At 44.2% G+C, this 15,139-nt stretch overlaps 1 protein-coding gene across 2 annotated transcripts in view; it reads right to left on the reverse strand.

Moving 5' to 3' along the window:
• Nucleotides 1-14,705, reverse strand: part of EBF2 (EBF transcription factor 2) — a 140,706-nt gene extending 126,001 nt beyond the window's left edge. The window contains exons 1-6 of one of the 2 annotated variants that reach the window (XM_064638186.1): nt 14,096-14,705; nt 11,645-11,801; nt 10,622-10,685; nt 10,280-10,335; nt 9,847-9,920; nt 3,089-3,157 (exon numbers count right to left, since the gene is read on the reverse strand). In XM_064638186.1, coding sequence (XP_064494256.1) covers nt 3,089-3,157; nt 9,847-9,920; nt 10,280-10,335; nt 10,622-10,685; nt 11,645-11,801; nt 14,096-14,226 — 551 coding nt within the window. In that variant the 5' untranslated portion in view covers nt 14,227-14,705. The remainder of the gene's footprint in view (nt 1-3,088; nt 3,158-9,846; nt 9,921-10,279; nt 10,336-10,621; nt 10,686-11,644; nt 11,802-14,095) is intronic. The other variant, XM_064638185.1, reaches the window with a different exon arrangement.
• Between the last annotated feature and the right edge of the window lie 434 nt (nt 14,706-15,139).

Below are 15,139 nucleotides of genomic sequence, written 5' to 3' on the forward strand. Positions count from 1 at the left end.
CTCCTTTTCCTATAGAAACATCCTCGTTTCCAAGAGCCAGTGGAAAAATAACTGCGAGGTCCTTGGGATCTAAATCCAGTCCCCAGAGCAAAGGTCACTGCAGAAATGTTTTATTCAGCATAAGAACTTTTGGAATTCTTTCAAGGAGAATTAAAAAAAACCACCAACAACAACCACATGGCCGACATTTCTTTCCCACTGAACTGTTTCTTCCTTTCCAAACAGGGGTAACAAGTCCCCTGGACTTGGGGAACACCAAGGAACTGTGTCTGCCTCCAGCAGGGAACAGGTAAAGCAGCACAACAGTCTGAGAATTGACCTCTGGAAGCCCAAAAAGTGGGGAGAGAAACAAATAAAGGAGAAATCACTGTACTGCTGGTGGAGGATGTTCAGTTAGTGGCTGAACTCGATGACCTCGGAGATCTTTCCAGGCTCAGTGATCCTGTGATCCTATTCCATGAAAGCCCTGGTCCTGTCTCACTGTGCACACCCTGCTTAGACACAGCTCTGCACAACACAAATGCATTTTTGCCACCCCTTCTCTCCCCACTTCACTTGTCTCACTGCTCTGGGGACCTGACACAACGTAGCAGCCGTGTTTCTGCATTTACCTATCACTTCAAACAGAGGAAAAAACACCTTCATTCCAATTATTGCTTAAAGAAAACCTGTAATTTGCTTTAAAATAAGTAAAAAAACCACACCATGAAAGAAATAACGAACTGAAAATCTTATTTAGTGACCCACATGATCACTGGGGGTGCAAACTGCAGTTCAGAAATTCAATTCCACCGGCTACCAAGTCCTTAAGCATGAAAGTTTTCCTGTAAAGAAGCCATATAAAGCCCCCTCCTAAATAAATAAAAGCAGTGCTGCCCAGATCCCCGAGTTCTGAGCACGCAGGAGTCTGCAGAAATGTTTTCTGCTTGCTTGTAAGACAAAAAAAATCCCCCCATTGTGTGTATTTTGGGTGAGTGGGCTGGGCAGCTGAACTCCCAAGCAGTTGTACTTATTGCTGGGGGAATCTGGGAGGGTGACAGAGCAGCCAAGGGTTCCTCTGTGCCCAGAACTCTGGTGTTGTACCTGCACTGCAAGTGTTGATTCTGAGGCAGTGCCCAGGATCAGCCCTGGCTGCTGAAGAGGGGGAACAGAAAGAGCTGTGCAAAAATAACTGTACAGGAGAAGGAGTCACTGCTTGACACTGAACTGCAGGTTAGGGGTAAAAAAAAAAAAAGAGAAATATTCAGCTTTGAGTTTAGCTTTTATTCCCCACTCTGTTCACTGAGACGTGTCCCCTCCAGAGAGCAGAGCAGATCTGGAGTCATTTCTGAACCTGAGTGAGTGCCTTTAAACCCAAAAGCAGCAGCTTTACCAGGCTGGCTCCCTTCCTGCCCTCATTCATCCTTGCTGAGCTCCAGATTTCACGTGCAACTGAGACACACACAGAGGGATGAAAGGGAAGGACCAACACACAGAAATAAAGTGCCAGCCTGAACCCTGAGGATGCTTCCATGCCCAGGGAGTGCCTGTTGCTGTCAGCAGGAAGTTCTGGGCTTAGAGCAGAACTTAGGAAAGGTTTCGGGCTCACTGAGCACTCAGGTCCCTGGTGATGCACATTTTACACACAGTTGTTCAAAAGAATAACCCTGTGGTTTCTAAGAGTTTCCCCTCCCATTGCCTTTTACATCAGCAGGTCTCAAACCCTCACAGAAAACATCAGAACCTTCATTTTGCAGAACCTTCAGCTTGCTCAGGATGACAAAAATTCAGGTAAGGGCAGGAACTACCCCTTTCCTGGGCTTAACTCCCAGGGAAAGACAGTGCCTGACATCATTCTGCTCCTCCAGCAGCAACGTGGGCTTTACAAAATTCAGACTTCAGGTTGGAAAGCTCCCAAACGCAGATTTCACAGCAAACATCAACACAGCCAAAAATAAGCTCGAAATTTCTTAGGAGAGGTCAAGATGGCACATCTAAGACTTGTGCTTCCAGTCAGGAAACTGCCCCCCACACCCACCCAACCAGCCCAGCTCCAGCTCTGGCCCCAACCACAGCTTGTAAGTACAGAATTAAAAGGGAAAACCATGAGTGGAAGAACCCCATCACAGCAGAGTCCCAAAATTATTTAGATTTACCAGGATGAAAAAATTAAGGAACCAATTGTAGTTCTTTATTCAAACCAGCTCGGCCGTTTCTGAATGCCAAAGAAAATCCACAAGCAATACCACAACAAAATAATGCTTATTAGGCTGGAGATGGAACACACCAGACACAGACAGACATAAAAACTGAATCCACAATCAATCCACTCCAGCAGCAACTCTCCACTGGCCCCTCGTACCAGCTGCTTCAGGGAGAAGGAACTCTTTAAACAGGCACTGCAGAATAATCTGGGGGGAGACATTTCTTCCTGGTTCTTCCTTATTTACTGTTCTCCTTCTGGAGCCCTTGCTTGCTTGGGCTCCTTTCTGAGACAGCTCTGCCTATTCTGATTTTTCCTGTTTGAACCTTGCTGCAGATCTCAAGCACTGCTGACCCAGTGAGTTCCACAGGTAAGTTTTCTTACACCAAACACAGCCTTTAACGTACCAGGTCATGATTTAGCAAACTGCTGCTCTCCCCTATTGATGTTATTACCTGTAAACTGGCAAGAGAACCTAGACCTCAGTAATATTTGAAGCAGCTGTTCTGCCTAAAATTGTTCAGACTGTGTTTTAATCCCCCCTGATGGGTCCCACCTTTGCCTTTACCCCTTCCTTCCTCCCCACATTTCTACAAAAGCATTGTTTTCTTTTCATTAAGGAACATCACTGAAGCTGCCAGGCTGCTCAGAGCTTTGTCTCCCTTCAATAATCCAGTTGGATCACATCCCCTGGGAGCAGAAAGTGCATCCCAGGTGCACACAGGGAATATTTGGCCCCCATAAAAACGACACCCGCGGAAAAATAAACATCAACATTGACTGAAAAACTAAACATCAACTCTGTCAAGGGGCAGAGACCGACAGACAACCAGCAAGAAAGATGCCTCAGAGTAGGAAAGACAATTCTGGGATGCTTTTGTGGGAACAGGAAGGTTCATCTCCTACCTGTCGATGATCACGGGGTCGGACGGAGTCTCGTTCCTGTTGCCGCAACTTTTCTTCTCGCAGCACCGGCTGGAGAGGGAAGGAAAACCCAGATTAAGGAACTGCTGGGACAGCTCACAGCAAAGGAACCAGAGAAAATATCCCAGTAAACCCTCGGGGCTCCAGAGGGGTGGAAATCCTGGCTGGGCGTTCCAGAAGGGAGAAGAATTCAGGGAATTGGGTGCCCGAGTCCTGGCTGGTCCCAGCTGGATTTGGGCACTTGGATCCCTGCGATCCTTTTTTGGATTTCCCAGCCAGAAAGGAGCAGCAAGATGGTCACACTTCAGACTAAAGGGATATTTAGAAATACAATAAGTGATTAACAGATGTCATGATGTCGTTACAGGAGGGTTGAAAGTCCATCCGAAGGTGTTAGAATTGACTATAAGCAGCCTAATGGTTTGTTCTATTGCAATAACTGATTTTTTGATTATTAAATATCAAGTAGCCCCTAAGTTTTATGCTCAACTTAAGTTTAAACTTCAAGGCTAAATGAAAAACCAGAAGCTGAACACACTTAGATCCCAGTAAGGATCTGAAGGGATGTTTTCCAGGTTGGTATTTGCAACCCCTTTACAATTCTTTTAGTGCTGATAAGACCTTAAGATTAAGCATATATTTATACACTTTTTATAATAATAATAATAATATTAATTAATTCAAAAATAATATTAAAATCAAGAGACAATTTATCTTTATTTTAATTTATATACCCACTGACATGGGTGATGCTCCTTGCACATAGAGCAGCTGAGTACCAAAAGTTTAATAGACTTTAAAAACAGTCTTTACTCTGAAAAAAAAAAAAATCACAATTTTAATAATTTGTAGCAGCACAAAAATCTGTTTGGAGATTGAAGCTGTTTTCATGCTCGAGGAGATTGTTCCAGCCAAAGCCAACAGGGGAAGGGGAGGATGGAGGCCCCCAAAACTTTAAGAAGACTCTCTTAGAAGCCCAATATCCCTCAAAAATCCCCAGATCAGGTTGTGCCTTAAGTTACTCAAATGTCTTTCCCAAGGATGTTTCATCCTGCAGAGATTATTCAAATTTACACATGAAATGGAGAAATTCTTTAGGGTTTTGTACAGGGGTGTGAGAGGTGCTGAATACACCCATAGAATTCTCCAGTCAGTCTGAATCCCACAGTTTTCCAGCCAGAGAGCAGAGGGATCAAAAATAAAATTAAAAAAACCCCAATAATTTCAATAAAATACTTGAACTCAGTATAAAATATGGAAGTGGCTTTTTTTTCCTTGATATGCCTAATATTCAATTATAAACCCCTAAAACGAGCAGTTAGACAAAAAACTCTCTCAGATGTGAAAAATTCCAAGTGCCTGCATTTCCTCCTGCACTTCCAGGGTGTTCCAGGAATCTCCTGTTCCCAGGAATTGCCCAGTGAGAGGAGCTGGAAGTGGCAGCTCTGTTTGAATAACAGCTCCACGTGTTTCAACATTCCTGCATTGCCTCAAACCTGCACTTACTCATCGATGCCAAGCCTTTTAAAATAAAAGGAGACACTAAATATTTAAAAATCCCTGGGGCAGCCCCTGGAGCTGCTGTAAATTGTCAGTGCAGCTCTGGAAATTCAAACCAGCTCAGAATATCCCACTCCCTCCTTCTCCCAACTTTATTTTAAGTGCCTCTTTTATGTATTTCCCCCCGCTCTAAGAGTGGTTTCTAAAGAATGGGGGTATTTTTGCACTGAAAGCCAGGATGTGGGATGTTTTCTGAAGGAGAAAATAATAATAAACCCACCCCAAAAAAAGCAGAGAACCCTCTCAGAATAACAGAAATCTGGCATGTTCTCTGACATGTCCAGTAGAAGGAGGCATCGAAAATAATACTGGGAATAAATGCCTTGCTGGTTTATGTGTCCCTGTAATAAAGCAACAAAAGGAACTCAATTTTAAAAATATTTCTGTCGTGTTCCCTTTGTTTTTTTTACAGCTGAAAGAGCAGTTGCTTCCCCTCTTTGCCATAAGATTAAATGAAATATCCTTTACTCGTGTAAGTTTTGCAGGTGGCTGTTAAAATAATTCTGGTTGCCCTGCACCTCATCCACACTTCCAGGGATGTTGCCACTCCTTGGCAGAGTTTTTTAGGATGAGTTATGTGAGATTGAACCTATCTGGGTTCTGCAATCTTGTTTTATTTTCCTTTTCCCAATTACTGCAGTTCTGAACTTCACACTTTTAATATAGAAACCCTTTCTTTCCAAACTTGCAGCTGAAGTTCTCCAAGCATTTTACCAACATCTACATTCTTATCACTTTGGGGTCACTGATTTTTCTCAGAGTGATGGGTTTTGTTCCCTTTGACTGTAACACTTTCAGAGCCCAAATCCATATGAAAAAAACCCCAAAAACCCCAAAAACTGGTAGTCCAGGATCAAACCTATAATATTCTATTTGAATATTCTCCAGAAAGCCAAACTTACATCCTCACACTTGCCTAAAATGGCTTTAAAAATTCAGCCCCCTACTCACTTCCCCTCACCCCAACACCAAAATAAAAAGAAATAGAAAATAAATCTCTCTAATTTCAAACTCAAAGAAGTGATCCAGGGTCTAACCTACAAGATTCTCTTGGAGAAAATTATTGGGGTGACTTCCCCAATATTTACATTTCTGCTACAATGCTGGGCTTTAGAGATGCTCACTTGCTTAAGACAAGAATGTCAAGGCTGAAGACTTCTATTTTCAACACTTTTGGTTGCTATACTTTCTCCTCTAATTAGATTTATATGATGAAAGTGGTGGTTTATGTTTTGAGTGGTCCAGGAAAAAACTAAAAACAAACCCAGAAAACCAAAAGCTCCAAGAGACAACACCAGACCTACAAACTGAGCGTCCAGAAAGCCAAACTTACATCCTCACACTTGCCTAAAATGGCTTTAAAAATTCACCCTACCCTCACCCCACCACCAAAATAAAAAGAAATAAAAAATAAATCTCTCTAATTTCAAACTCAAATAAGTGGTCCAGGGTCTTGGAGTAAATTATTGGTGTGACTTCCCCAATATTTACTTTTCTGCTACAATGTTGGGCTGGGAACACACCTTTAGAGATGCTTAAGACAAGAATATCAAGGCTGAAGACTTCTACTTTCCTCACCTTTTGCTGTTATACTTTCTCCTATAATTAAATCTATATGATGAAAATGGTGGTTTATGTTAGGAAGAGACAACACCAGACCTACAATTCGAGTGTCCAGAGAGCCAAACTTACATCCTCACACTTGCCTAAAATGGCTTTAAAAAATAAATCTCTCTAACTTCAAACTCAAATAAGTGGTGCAGGATCTTTAAGCAAATTATTGGGGTGACTTCCCCAATATTTACATTTCTGCTACAATGCTGGGCTTTAGAGATGCTCACTTGCTTAAGACAAGAATGTCAAGGCTGAAGTCTTCTGCTTTCTACACCTTTTGTTGTTATACTTTCTCCTATAATTAAATCTATATGATGGAAATGGTGGTTTATGTTATGAAGAGACAACACCAGCCCTACAATTCGAGTGTCCAGAGAGCCAAACTTACATCCTAAAACGGCTTTAAGAAAATTCAGCCTCCGATACCGAACTTAAATAAATAAATAAATAAAAAGAAATAAAGTAATTAAATAAAGATAAATAAATAAATAAAATAAATAAAATAATTAAATAAAATAAATAAAAATAAAATAAATAAATAAAATAAATAAAATAAATAAATATAAATAAATAAATATAAATAAATATAAATTAAATAAATAAAATTAAATAAATAAAAATAAAATAAATAAATAAAAAATTAAATAAAATAAATAAGTAGATAAATAAATAAATAAATAAAAAATCTGTCTCTAATTTCAAACTCAAATAAGCTCGCAGCATGGTGGCCTTTGTTTTGTTTTCTTCTCCCCCAACTCCTCCCTGCAATTGCATAACAAAAGTGTCTAAATTCACACCATCTGGCCGATAAAGACACGGGCCCCAGCGGCCGCCTGGCCCAGCTGATTAGAGCTCCCGTCTAGTCTGAGCCTTGTGGCGAAAGTCACAGCTGTGGGGCTCGCTCGCACTCAATACAACTCTGTTATTAGCCAGCTGTAGGCCTGAGACTACTTCTGTTCAAATTATAATACCTTTTAACCCTCTGAGCATTGAGGGCAGAGGGGGTTGCTGGCAGCAGCATAACAACTACTTTCCTCTTAGTCGATAATTGGGAGAAAGAGAAGAAGAGAGAAGGGGGGTGGTAGGGGGGTGGAAATAAAGTTATTCCAGCAGAGGAGGGTGTTTACCTTGATTTCCAAGCGGGGTTGTGTTATTCCATATAAACCCACCTATGGGAGGCTGGAATAATGGGAAATAGAAATAGTGGAAATGGGAAAATTTCAAATAAATAAAGAAAGAAATAGAGCCTGGCACGGATTGTTGGGGGCTGAGGGGTGAACTTTCCGGGGGTGTCTGACAGATTGGTGCAGCCACATCAATATTTAGACAACTTTCCTGCTAAGATGCATCTGTCACTGTCTGGGGGGGGAAATGCTGAGGTACGAGTGTGTTTGTCCCTGTAAAGCAAAAATATCTCTGTGTGTGATTATAAAAATGACCCCCTCAAAAAAAAAATAACCTACCTACACCCAGTGGAAGAAGAGCAGAAAGACAGACAGACCCTCCTTGTTTTTCCTTTTTAAAAGCAGGAGGCATCAGCTTGGACAGCAGAGTGGGTACAGTGCATTAAATTTTTATCTACTGTTCCTAATGCGAACTAAACCAGGGGCCTTTAAAAATTGATGCCGCCACTTAAGGAGCTCACAATGAGGGAGATTTGATTATTGTACTTAAAAGAAATAAAATAAAATGTCAAGTTCGGCTCGAGCCGGAGCCGTTCCCTTGGCGTTATTCAAAGTGATGCCTCTTCAGAGCACCCGGCGGAGGCACTCGAGGAAAAACGCGGCGTTTAAAACTCAAATGTCTTGTTTAGGTTACAGAAAGCCTTTGATTTCCCGCACTGATCTGTGTTTTACACGGCAAGGACGTCCCCGAGTTGCGATTCTTCCCCGGATGGTCTATCAGGCAGGAGAGCTCAGTGTAATCAGAATAACGGGGTGGATTTTGGGCAGCCTCAAATCGAGCACGGGGGGTGTTTACAGGCATCAGGTACCTCAAACAGAGCATTTGATGCCAGAAAAGCACGGCCAAGAAGCAAGAGATTGATCTGAATTCCAACAAGTCCGTTTGGATGAGGAGGTGCTGGGATATTTTAAGCCAGAGCTGCACTTTGCACAGGAAGAGTGGGGAGGGATGAAGTGTGGCCACTGCTATTTTATTAGCACAAACCACAACCTGATTGCACAATGCAGGTTTTTCTTCTCTAGTGCCCACCTAGTTACAGTCAACACTTTGAACAGTATATATATATATATATATATATATATATATATATATATATATGTAAAATACATATGCAAGTTCTAGATGTGCCAGAAAGTAACTTATAGACCTTTGATCTTTGCTACCACATCTACAGGTCCTTGTAAAGCCCATCCTCTGCATCCCTCATATGTGATATACATTGTGTTGGGGTATAAATATGGAAATGTTGGTCAAAAGCTCGGTTTTTTAATTAATGAGAGCTAAGCACAAGAGATAAATAATATACATGAACTTGATTCTTAGTATATAAAGTAACAGAACCTTTGAAATAATGAAGTACCTAAACTGAGACTTTCCCTTGACAAAAATTCTGCCCAAATAAGCTGCTCTTAACTTAAAAGAAATTAAAAAAAAAATTAAATAAATAAAAAAATCAAGTAGCAAACTGCACCATTAATAGAAGCAACACTCAGTCTGAAAACTTAACCCTCTCCCACCAATACAATAAATCCCAACCCGTGTTTAATAAAGGTCAGGACTGGGGTTTGCCTCTCGTGCTATGAAGGAACATTCTATGCACAATTTAACATGTTTTAATATAAGAGCATTGGCTGTTTGCACTGTTGTATGTATTGAAAAAAAAATTTCATTACACGAGGACAGGAAAAGTAATAAGTTACCATGGAAGCACGATGTACATACATGAGGTACATGTAACTTCAGACTTACACAAATGTTATTAAAAACATCCTCATTTTACCCTCTAATTTATAACTGTACATGCTAAAATCCTGTGGATTTTTAATGAAAAAGTGGAAGCCCCCTAAATGTTGTTCACACTTAGAAGAAAGAAGGGTTTGTGTTTTGGTTTGAGAGGTTTCTCTTTTGGTGGGGGCAAAATTAAAGAGCACTGATGATGTTACTTTAATTGAGGGAAAATTAAAATAGTTCACCAAAGAAAATTGCACAAAACTGCCTTGGAGTTTCCAGGTAAAAATATATAAGTTAAACTGCTCGTTCTCATAAGGTGAGAAGGAATTTTGTAAGAAATCAGCATCTAAAAGTCTCCATTTAAAGAGCACATGCAAAGGCCTGGTTTAAACAAAACCAGCACAGCTATGGTTGCTAAATCTCCAGCAGGGGAAAAAAAAAGGCATAAAAAAAGGCAAAAAACGCCCCAAATATCTGTTTTGAACCCAAATCAAGCATTACCCACGTGTAAAAAAGAAAGTCTTCCTACACAAAGAACTTCTCTGCATCAACAGCAAAGCAAATAAATATGAAAATCAAACTCTTCCTACCTACAACTTCATCAGAAAGGCCTTTTTTGGCATCTAAGGAAGCAAATAAAGTCATCTTACCTGCACATGACTTCGTGGGTGAGCAGCACTCTGCACATCTCGGGGTTCTTGTTCTGTCCCTCGTAAGTTATGGGCTACAAAAATCAGGTGAAAGGGATCAGCCAGGAGCATTAATTATAATAACGTTCAGGTGTGAGGGGAAGGGGTTTTACCACTGCTCAGGCAAAGAAATATCTCCCCCCAAAGTCTTGATGTGCAAGAAAAGCAGCTTTACAGAAATATTGGGGCAAAGGGGGTAAAACCTACAGTCCACAGAGAGGAAAAAAAGAGGCTGAAGAGCATTGTTTTACAATTCACCTCAAAAGCAGGTGTGTGATAGAGCTGAACAAGAGACAAAAATGGAGCAGAGGAATAAAAGCAGGCAGGGAGATGTTGAGGAGAAAGGAAGGGTGAGGTGGGACAGGGTAAGGGGGCACATCCCAGCTCTGCTCACCTGCTTGGTGACCGAGTCGATGAGCCTGACATAGAGATCCTGCTCGGTCCTGACACCTACAGCGAGGGAGAGGAGGAACAAACAGGGTTGGGACGGGTGCCTTTCCCTCACCAGCAGCACAAACCCCTTTAGTTTCAGTATTAAACCTTAATATTTCATCATTTACCTTTATTAAACGCCCTCAACAAGCCCGGGGAATTTTGTTCCCCAAGCCCAGGTAAACTCCAGGGCCCATCCCAGCGCTGAAGGGGCCTCACGGAGGGGGATTTCTGGGAATTTTAGGAATCAGTGGCAGCACCTGCAGCCTTTGCAGCCTCCGGGAGGGCTGGGAGGGGGACTCACCGTTGCTGTAGAGGAGCTGCAGTTTGTAGTGTGTGCCGTTGTTCGTCTTCTCGTTGCCTTGCTCCTGAGGGGGAATTAAAGAAAAACCCTTCCAGAACTTCCACTTGGCACATTTAAAATGCAAGAGCTGATAATCGTGATGGAGGTGACAACAAAGTTCATTAAAATTCCGAGAGGTGAATCCACTGATTGGGATGTATTAACCTTCCGAGTGACCCAGGACAAGCTACAAAATACTGCTGACATCTTTTCCTGCAGGAGTTCAAGAACTTCTCTCCCTCTCTTATTTGCCACTGTGCTCTCAACTTTTTCAGGGCAACACCCTGAGAAGAATTTGTGCATTTCAAATCTAAAGCAGGGGGAAAGCTCAGTGAATTTGGTTTCTGACCTGTTATTTTGAGTCATTATTGAGATTTGTTTCCTGAAGGTTGTGTTACAGGGATGTTTCTTGCTTGTTTTGTTGTTTGGGTTTTTTTGGGTTTTTTTAAACAGCAATTTCCTATAAGATAGTTATTTATGATTCACAATTTCTAAAAAATCTTGTCCCTGGCTAAGAAAATAATTGAAAAAAATGCAAAGTGGTCAAGACACAGATTTAAAAATAAAAAGCAAATGCTTTTCAAGTCCTGCCAGTTATCCTGGACTCTTAAGAAATACATATAATCAAACTCAACAGAGAATATAACATATTACAGGTGAGATTCCACTTCTGTTCAGGTACTAATAAAGATCTAATAGGTACGAAAAAAAGAAGTGCATTTACCCCCTATGAATTTTATTTCATTTTTAGTGGGTGTATGAAATTCCCCCCGTGTTCCTGACATAGCAGTGGCTTCCAAGCTTTTTTAACTTTGTGCGGCAGCACAAAGAGGGCAACAGCTCCAGGAAAGCACCTGAACCCTGAGCAAGCTCTGGTTGTGTTTTGTCAGGGACAACAGGTATTACAAGTTATCAGCTCAGTGCGGGGGGGGGAAGATTAAATTTGGAGAGGAGAAGAGGAAGGAGAAAGGTAACAAGCCTTACTTTATCATTTTCTACAAAGTCCACAAAAGCTGTCCTCTCTATTTCCACGGGCTGCCCCTGTCTGTCGTAGAGAGCCAGAACAAAGTGAAAGAAATTGGATTTCCTCAAGTTGGAGGGTGGCTGCTTTTCAAAGTGGGCTCTGGACAAAGCTACTCCGCTGTGGAGGAAACACACGGGATGGGGTGAGGGGGGAGAGACAAAGACATTACCAGGTTGTGCAGCAGTATCAGCAAAACAACAGAAAAGGCAGGACACGCTCGCTCTGTCCCCGGTCCCCGCCGGGAGCCGGGCGGGACGGGGCTGTCACTGAAATGGGAGTTCGGCTTTCCCCGCTCTCTGTACCCGAGGACAACAATCATTTACAGCCCCTCAGTGTTAAATAAGTTATTGCTAAATGCACTGAGTGTTCCCCTTCCTCCTCTACCTGTTTTCTCGCCCGTCACACTCGCGGCTGGAATGCAGCAGGGTGGGAAGTGGCTGCGGGGTGTCGGAGACTCTGGAAGTGCTCCCTGCACATCCCACTCCCTTTTCCCGCAGGCAAAACTAAGCGACCTTAAAATCTTTCCTACAGGCAGGCTGTCAACTCGAGGACACCCACATTTGGGGCAGAGACAACTAGTTTCAAGCGGGGCAGCCACTTTCCTCAGCAGCGAAGTTTGTCTTTAGTCACTGAGTTACTTGAACCGATTCCCGGGACTTCAGTCTCTGATTTAAGCGGAAAGAATTTAGAGTCGGGTTAATCAGCCCTTGCCCAAATCTTGTCCCTGAGTGCTGAAAATGCAGGGATGTTTCCCACGCATTTCCCGGCTTGGAAAGATTCAAATGCTTCTGCTTACCCACAGTATCCCTCGCTGCAGCTTTATTTCTTCATGAAACTAATTGTAGCTCCCTCTCCCTAAAGCCGGTTTCTACTTACTGCAGAGGAAATAGGCGCACATGAGCACCTCCATGTTACTTAATAGACAGATGAAGCGTCTGACAGCCTAGTTAAGAGTCAGAACATCTTTGTTTTTCAGTCCCCAAAACAGCTCCACAGCACTGACAAAAAGTATTTTGACTCTTTCGGAGAACCGCAGATGTTTCCCCGTGTTTCCCTTGCCAAATAGGTACGGTGTGAACTCACCACATCCGCCACAACTGCACCTAGTTTGGGGCTTCCTCTCATTCTGCGTGTAAAAACTCGCGTTTCTTGGTTTATTACGAACCTCTGCAGAAAAACCTGGCGATGCCAGCGGGCAGCACAACCGCGGGCTGCACCTCCACCGCTCCCCTGAATTAGAGGCTTCTCAGGAGCCCTTTCCTTTTACTTTCGGTTTCCTCGGGAATAAACCTCCTTCCCCTCAGCCGTATTTATTAAAGGGTCTATCGACATCCATAAAACTCTGATAACTCCTCCCCTGGCGCTTGGAAAACCTCGCTCCCGGATCAGGCCGTGGGTGGGGGCACGGATGTACTATTTCTAAAACGTCCCTGTTTCAGCTGAAGTCCCATCTGCTGTTTCGTGCCCTTCACCTTGTCTCCCTACTAAATAAAACCCGACTTATTCCCGGGGTTCCCAATTTAGCCTTCCCCTACGCTGCTACTTTTTTCTTTTCTTTTTTTTTTTTTCCTTTTTAACTTTTTTTTTAAGGCTGTTCAGAGACCGAGGAGGAAAATAAAATATCTAAAAGGGTTTCCTCCTTTTACCCCTAACGGGAAGAGAGTAGAATAACTGTCCTGTGCCGACTCGGCTGGGAAGAGAAAATTAAAGACGGGCGTGGGGGGAGATAACTCGCCCAAACAAGTAAAGAACAAACAATTTCGGGGTGTTCGCTGGCATCTGGGCTCAGCAGAGACCTCTCGGACACTCGGGCAGGTGCTCCGGGCAGAGGGATGCCCGCGGGGCTCCGGGATATCTGTGCCCTCCTCTGCTCACCCAGAGCCTGCTCTGCCTGCCTGGCTTAGTCTGTCACCCGCATTGAACCCACGGGTGAACATTTCGGCAACTGCCACGGCGAATTAAGTAAAAGAAGATGGGCCGGAGGTTTGGGGGGGAAGATCCACATTTCAGTTAATTCTAACTCGGTCCCCTCCTATCCGGCTGCGTGCCCCGGGAAGCGGGAAGGAGTGTTCAGTATCTCCGGGTACAACCAACCCACTCCCCCAGCATCTTCCCGGTGCAGAAAACGAAAGAAGGATCCGATCTCGCTGTCATCTGAGCCCCTGCACGGGGTTTTAGGACTCTTGATGCTCTCCGGTTTTGGAGCGCTTCTCCCTTGCTCTACTGCTACCACCTTCAATTTGCACTGACTAGAGGAGACCGGGAGCGGGACAGAAAGGGAGAGAGTAAATTTAATATCAAATGCAAACAACAAGGAGTAAAGAAAAGGCTTGCTTAAAAAAAGAAAAAAAAATAAAAGAAAAAAGAAATAAAACGCAGGGGGAAAGTGGGGGAGAAATAGTCACGGTTACCTTTGTGCTGCTACGTTTGCATCCACAACCCCAACGTTTCTGACCCAGGACCTGACGGAATCCATCTCAGAACCTAGAGATTTATCTTTCAGAATTGGTCCTCTTCCTAAAGTATCTTGAATCCCAAACATTTAAAAAGTCTATTCCAACTAGCAACAGTTTCCTTTCGGGAGATAAAGGAGAAGGGAAGAAAAAAAAAAAATACAAAAAAAGAAAAGCAAAAACGCCGCAGCCTTTGAGTCTGACACACACAAATCCCAGGAAAGTGAAGTTCAGCTTTGAAACCAACTCCTTCTGCTTTTTAACGCTACGCGCTTTTAACGCCTTCGAAGCGGGGCAGAAAGTTTCTCCTCTTGCCAAGCAGAAGTTACGCCGACGGAGCCTCGCCCGGTACCACCATCCTTCGAGGAGCGAACCGCATCCGCGAGCCGGCCGCCGCTAACGAGGATCACCTGTTTCTCAACAGCCGCGGCGGGGAGAAAGGATTGATCGCCGCCTAATCCGGGAAAGGGGGGGGGGGGAGAAACACCAGGAGGGGGGTGGATAAAGCGGCGGCGGGGAGGCGAAGGGCAGGAGCGGAGCGAGCCGCGCGTGGTCCCTCCCGCGCCCGCGCAGCGCCCGCGCCATCAATGGCACACGGCGGGAGCGCGCACGGGGGCGGGGCCCGCCGCCCTATAAGGCGATCTCATTTGCATCCCGCGCCGTGATTGGTCGGGGAGGGAGGCCGAGCCCCGCCCCCTCCCTCAGGCCCGCGCCGGGAAGGGGCGACGGGGATGTCGCGATAGGGGAGAGGGATGTCGGGATGGGGGGGATGGCGGGGGGGCACCGGCGGCCCGGAGCAGGACGCCCAAGCTGGGCGAAAAGCGGCGGGGCCGGAGCGGGAGGAACGCGCGCGGTGCCCGCGAGCACGGGCTGGGAACGGCGGGGCTGCGGCGGTGGGGGATTGGGATGGGGGATCGGGATGGGGGATTGGGATGGGGTACCGAGATGGGGTACCGGGATGGGGGATCGGGATGGGGAACCGGGATGGGGTACCGGGATGGG

The sequence above is a fragment of the Pseudopipra pipra genome, chromosome 28, assembly GCF_036250125.1.
Source record: "Pseudopipra pipra isolate bDixPip1 chromosome 28, bDixPip1.hap1, whole genome shotgun sequence".
In the NCBI taxonomy this organism is placed as follows: Eukaryota; Metazoa; Chordata; class Aves; order Passeriformes; family Pipridae; genus Pseudopipra; species Pseudopipra pipra.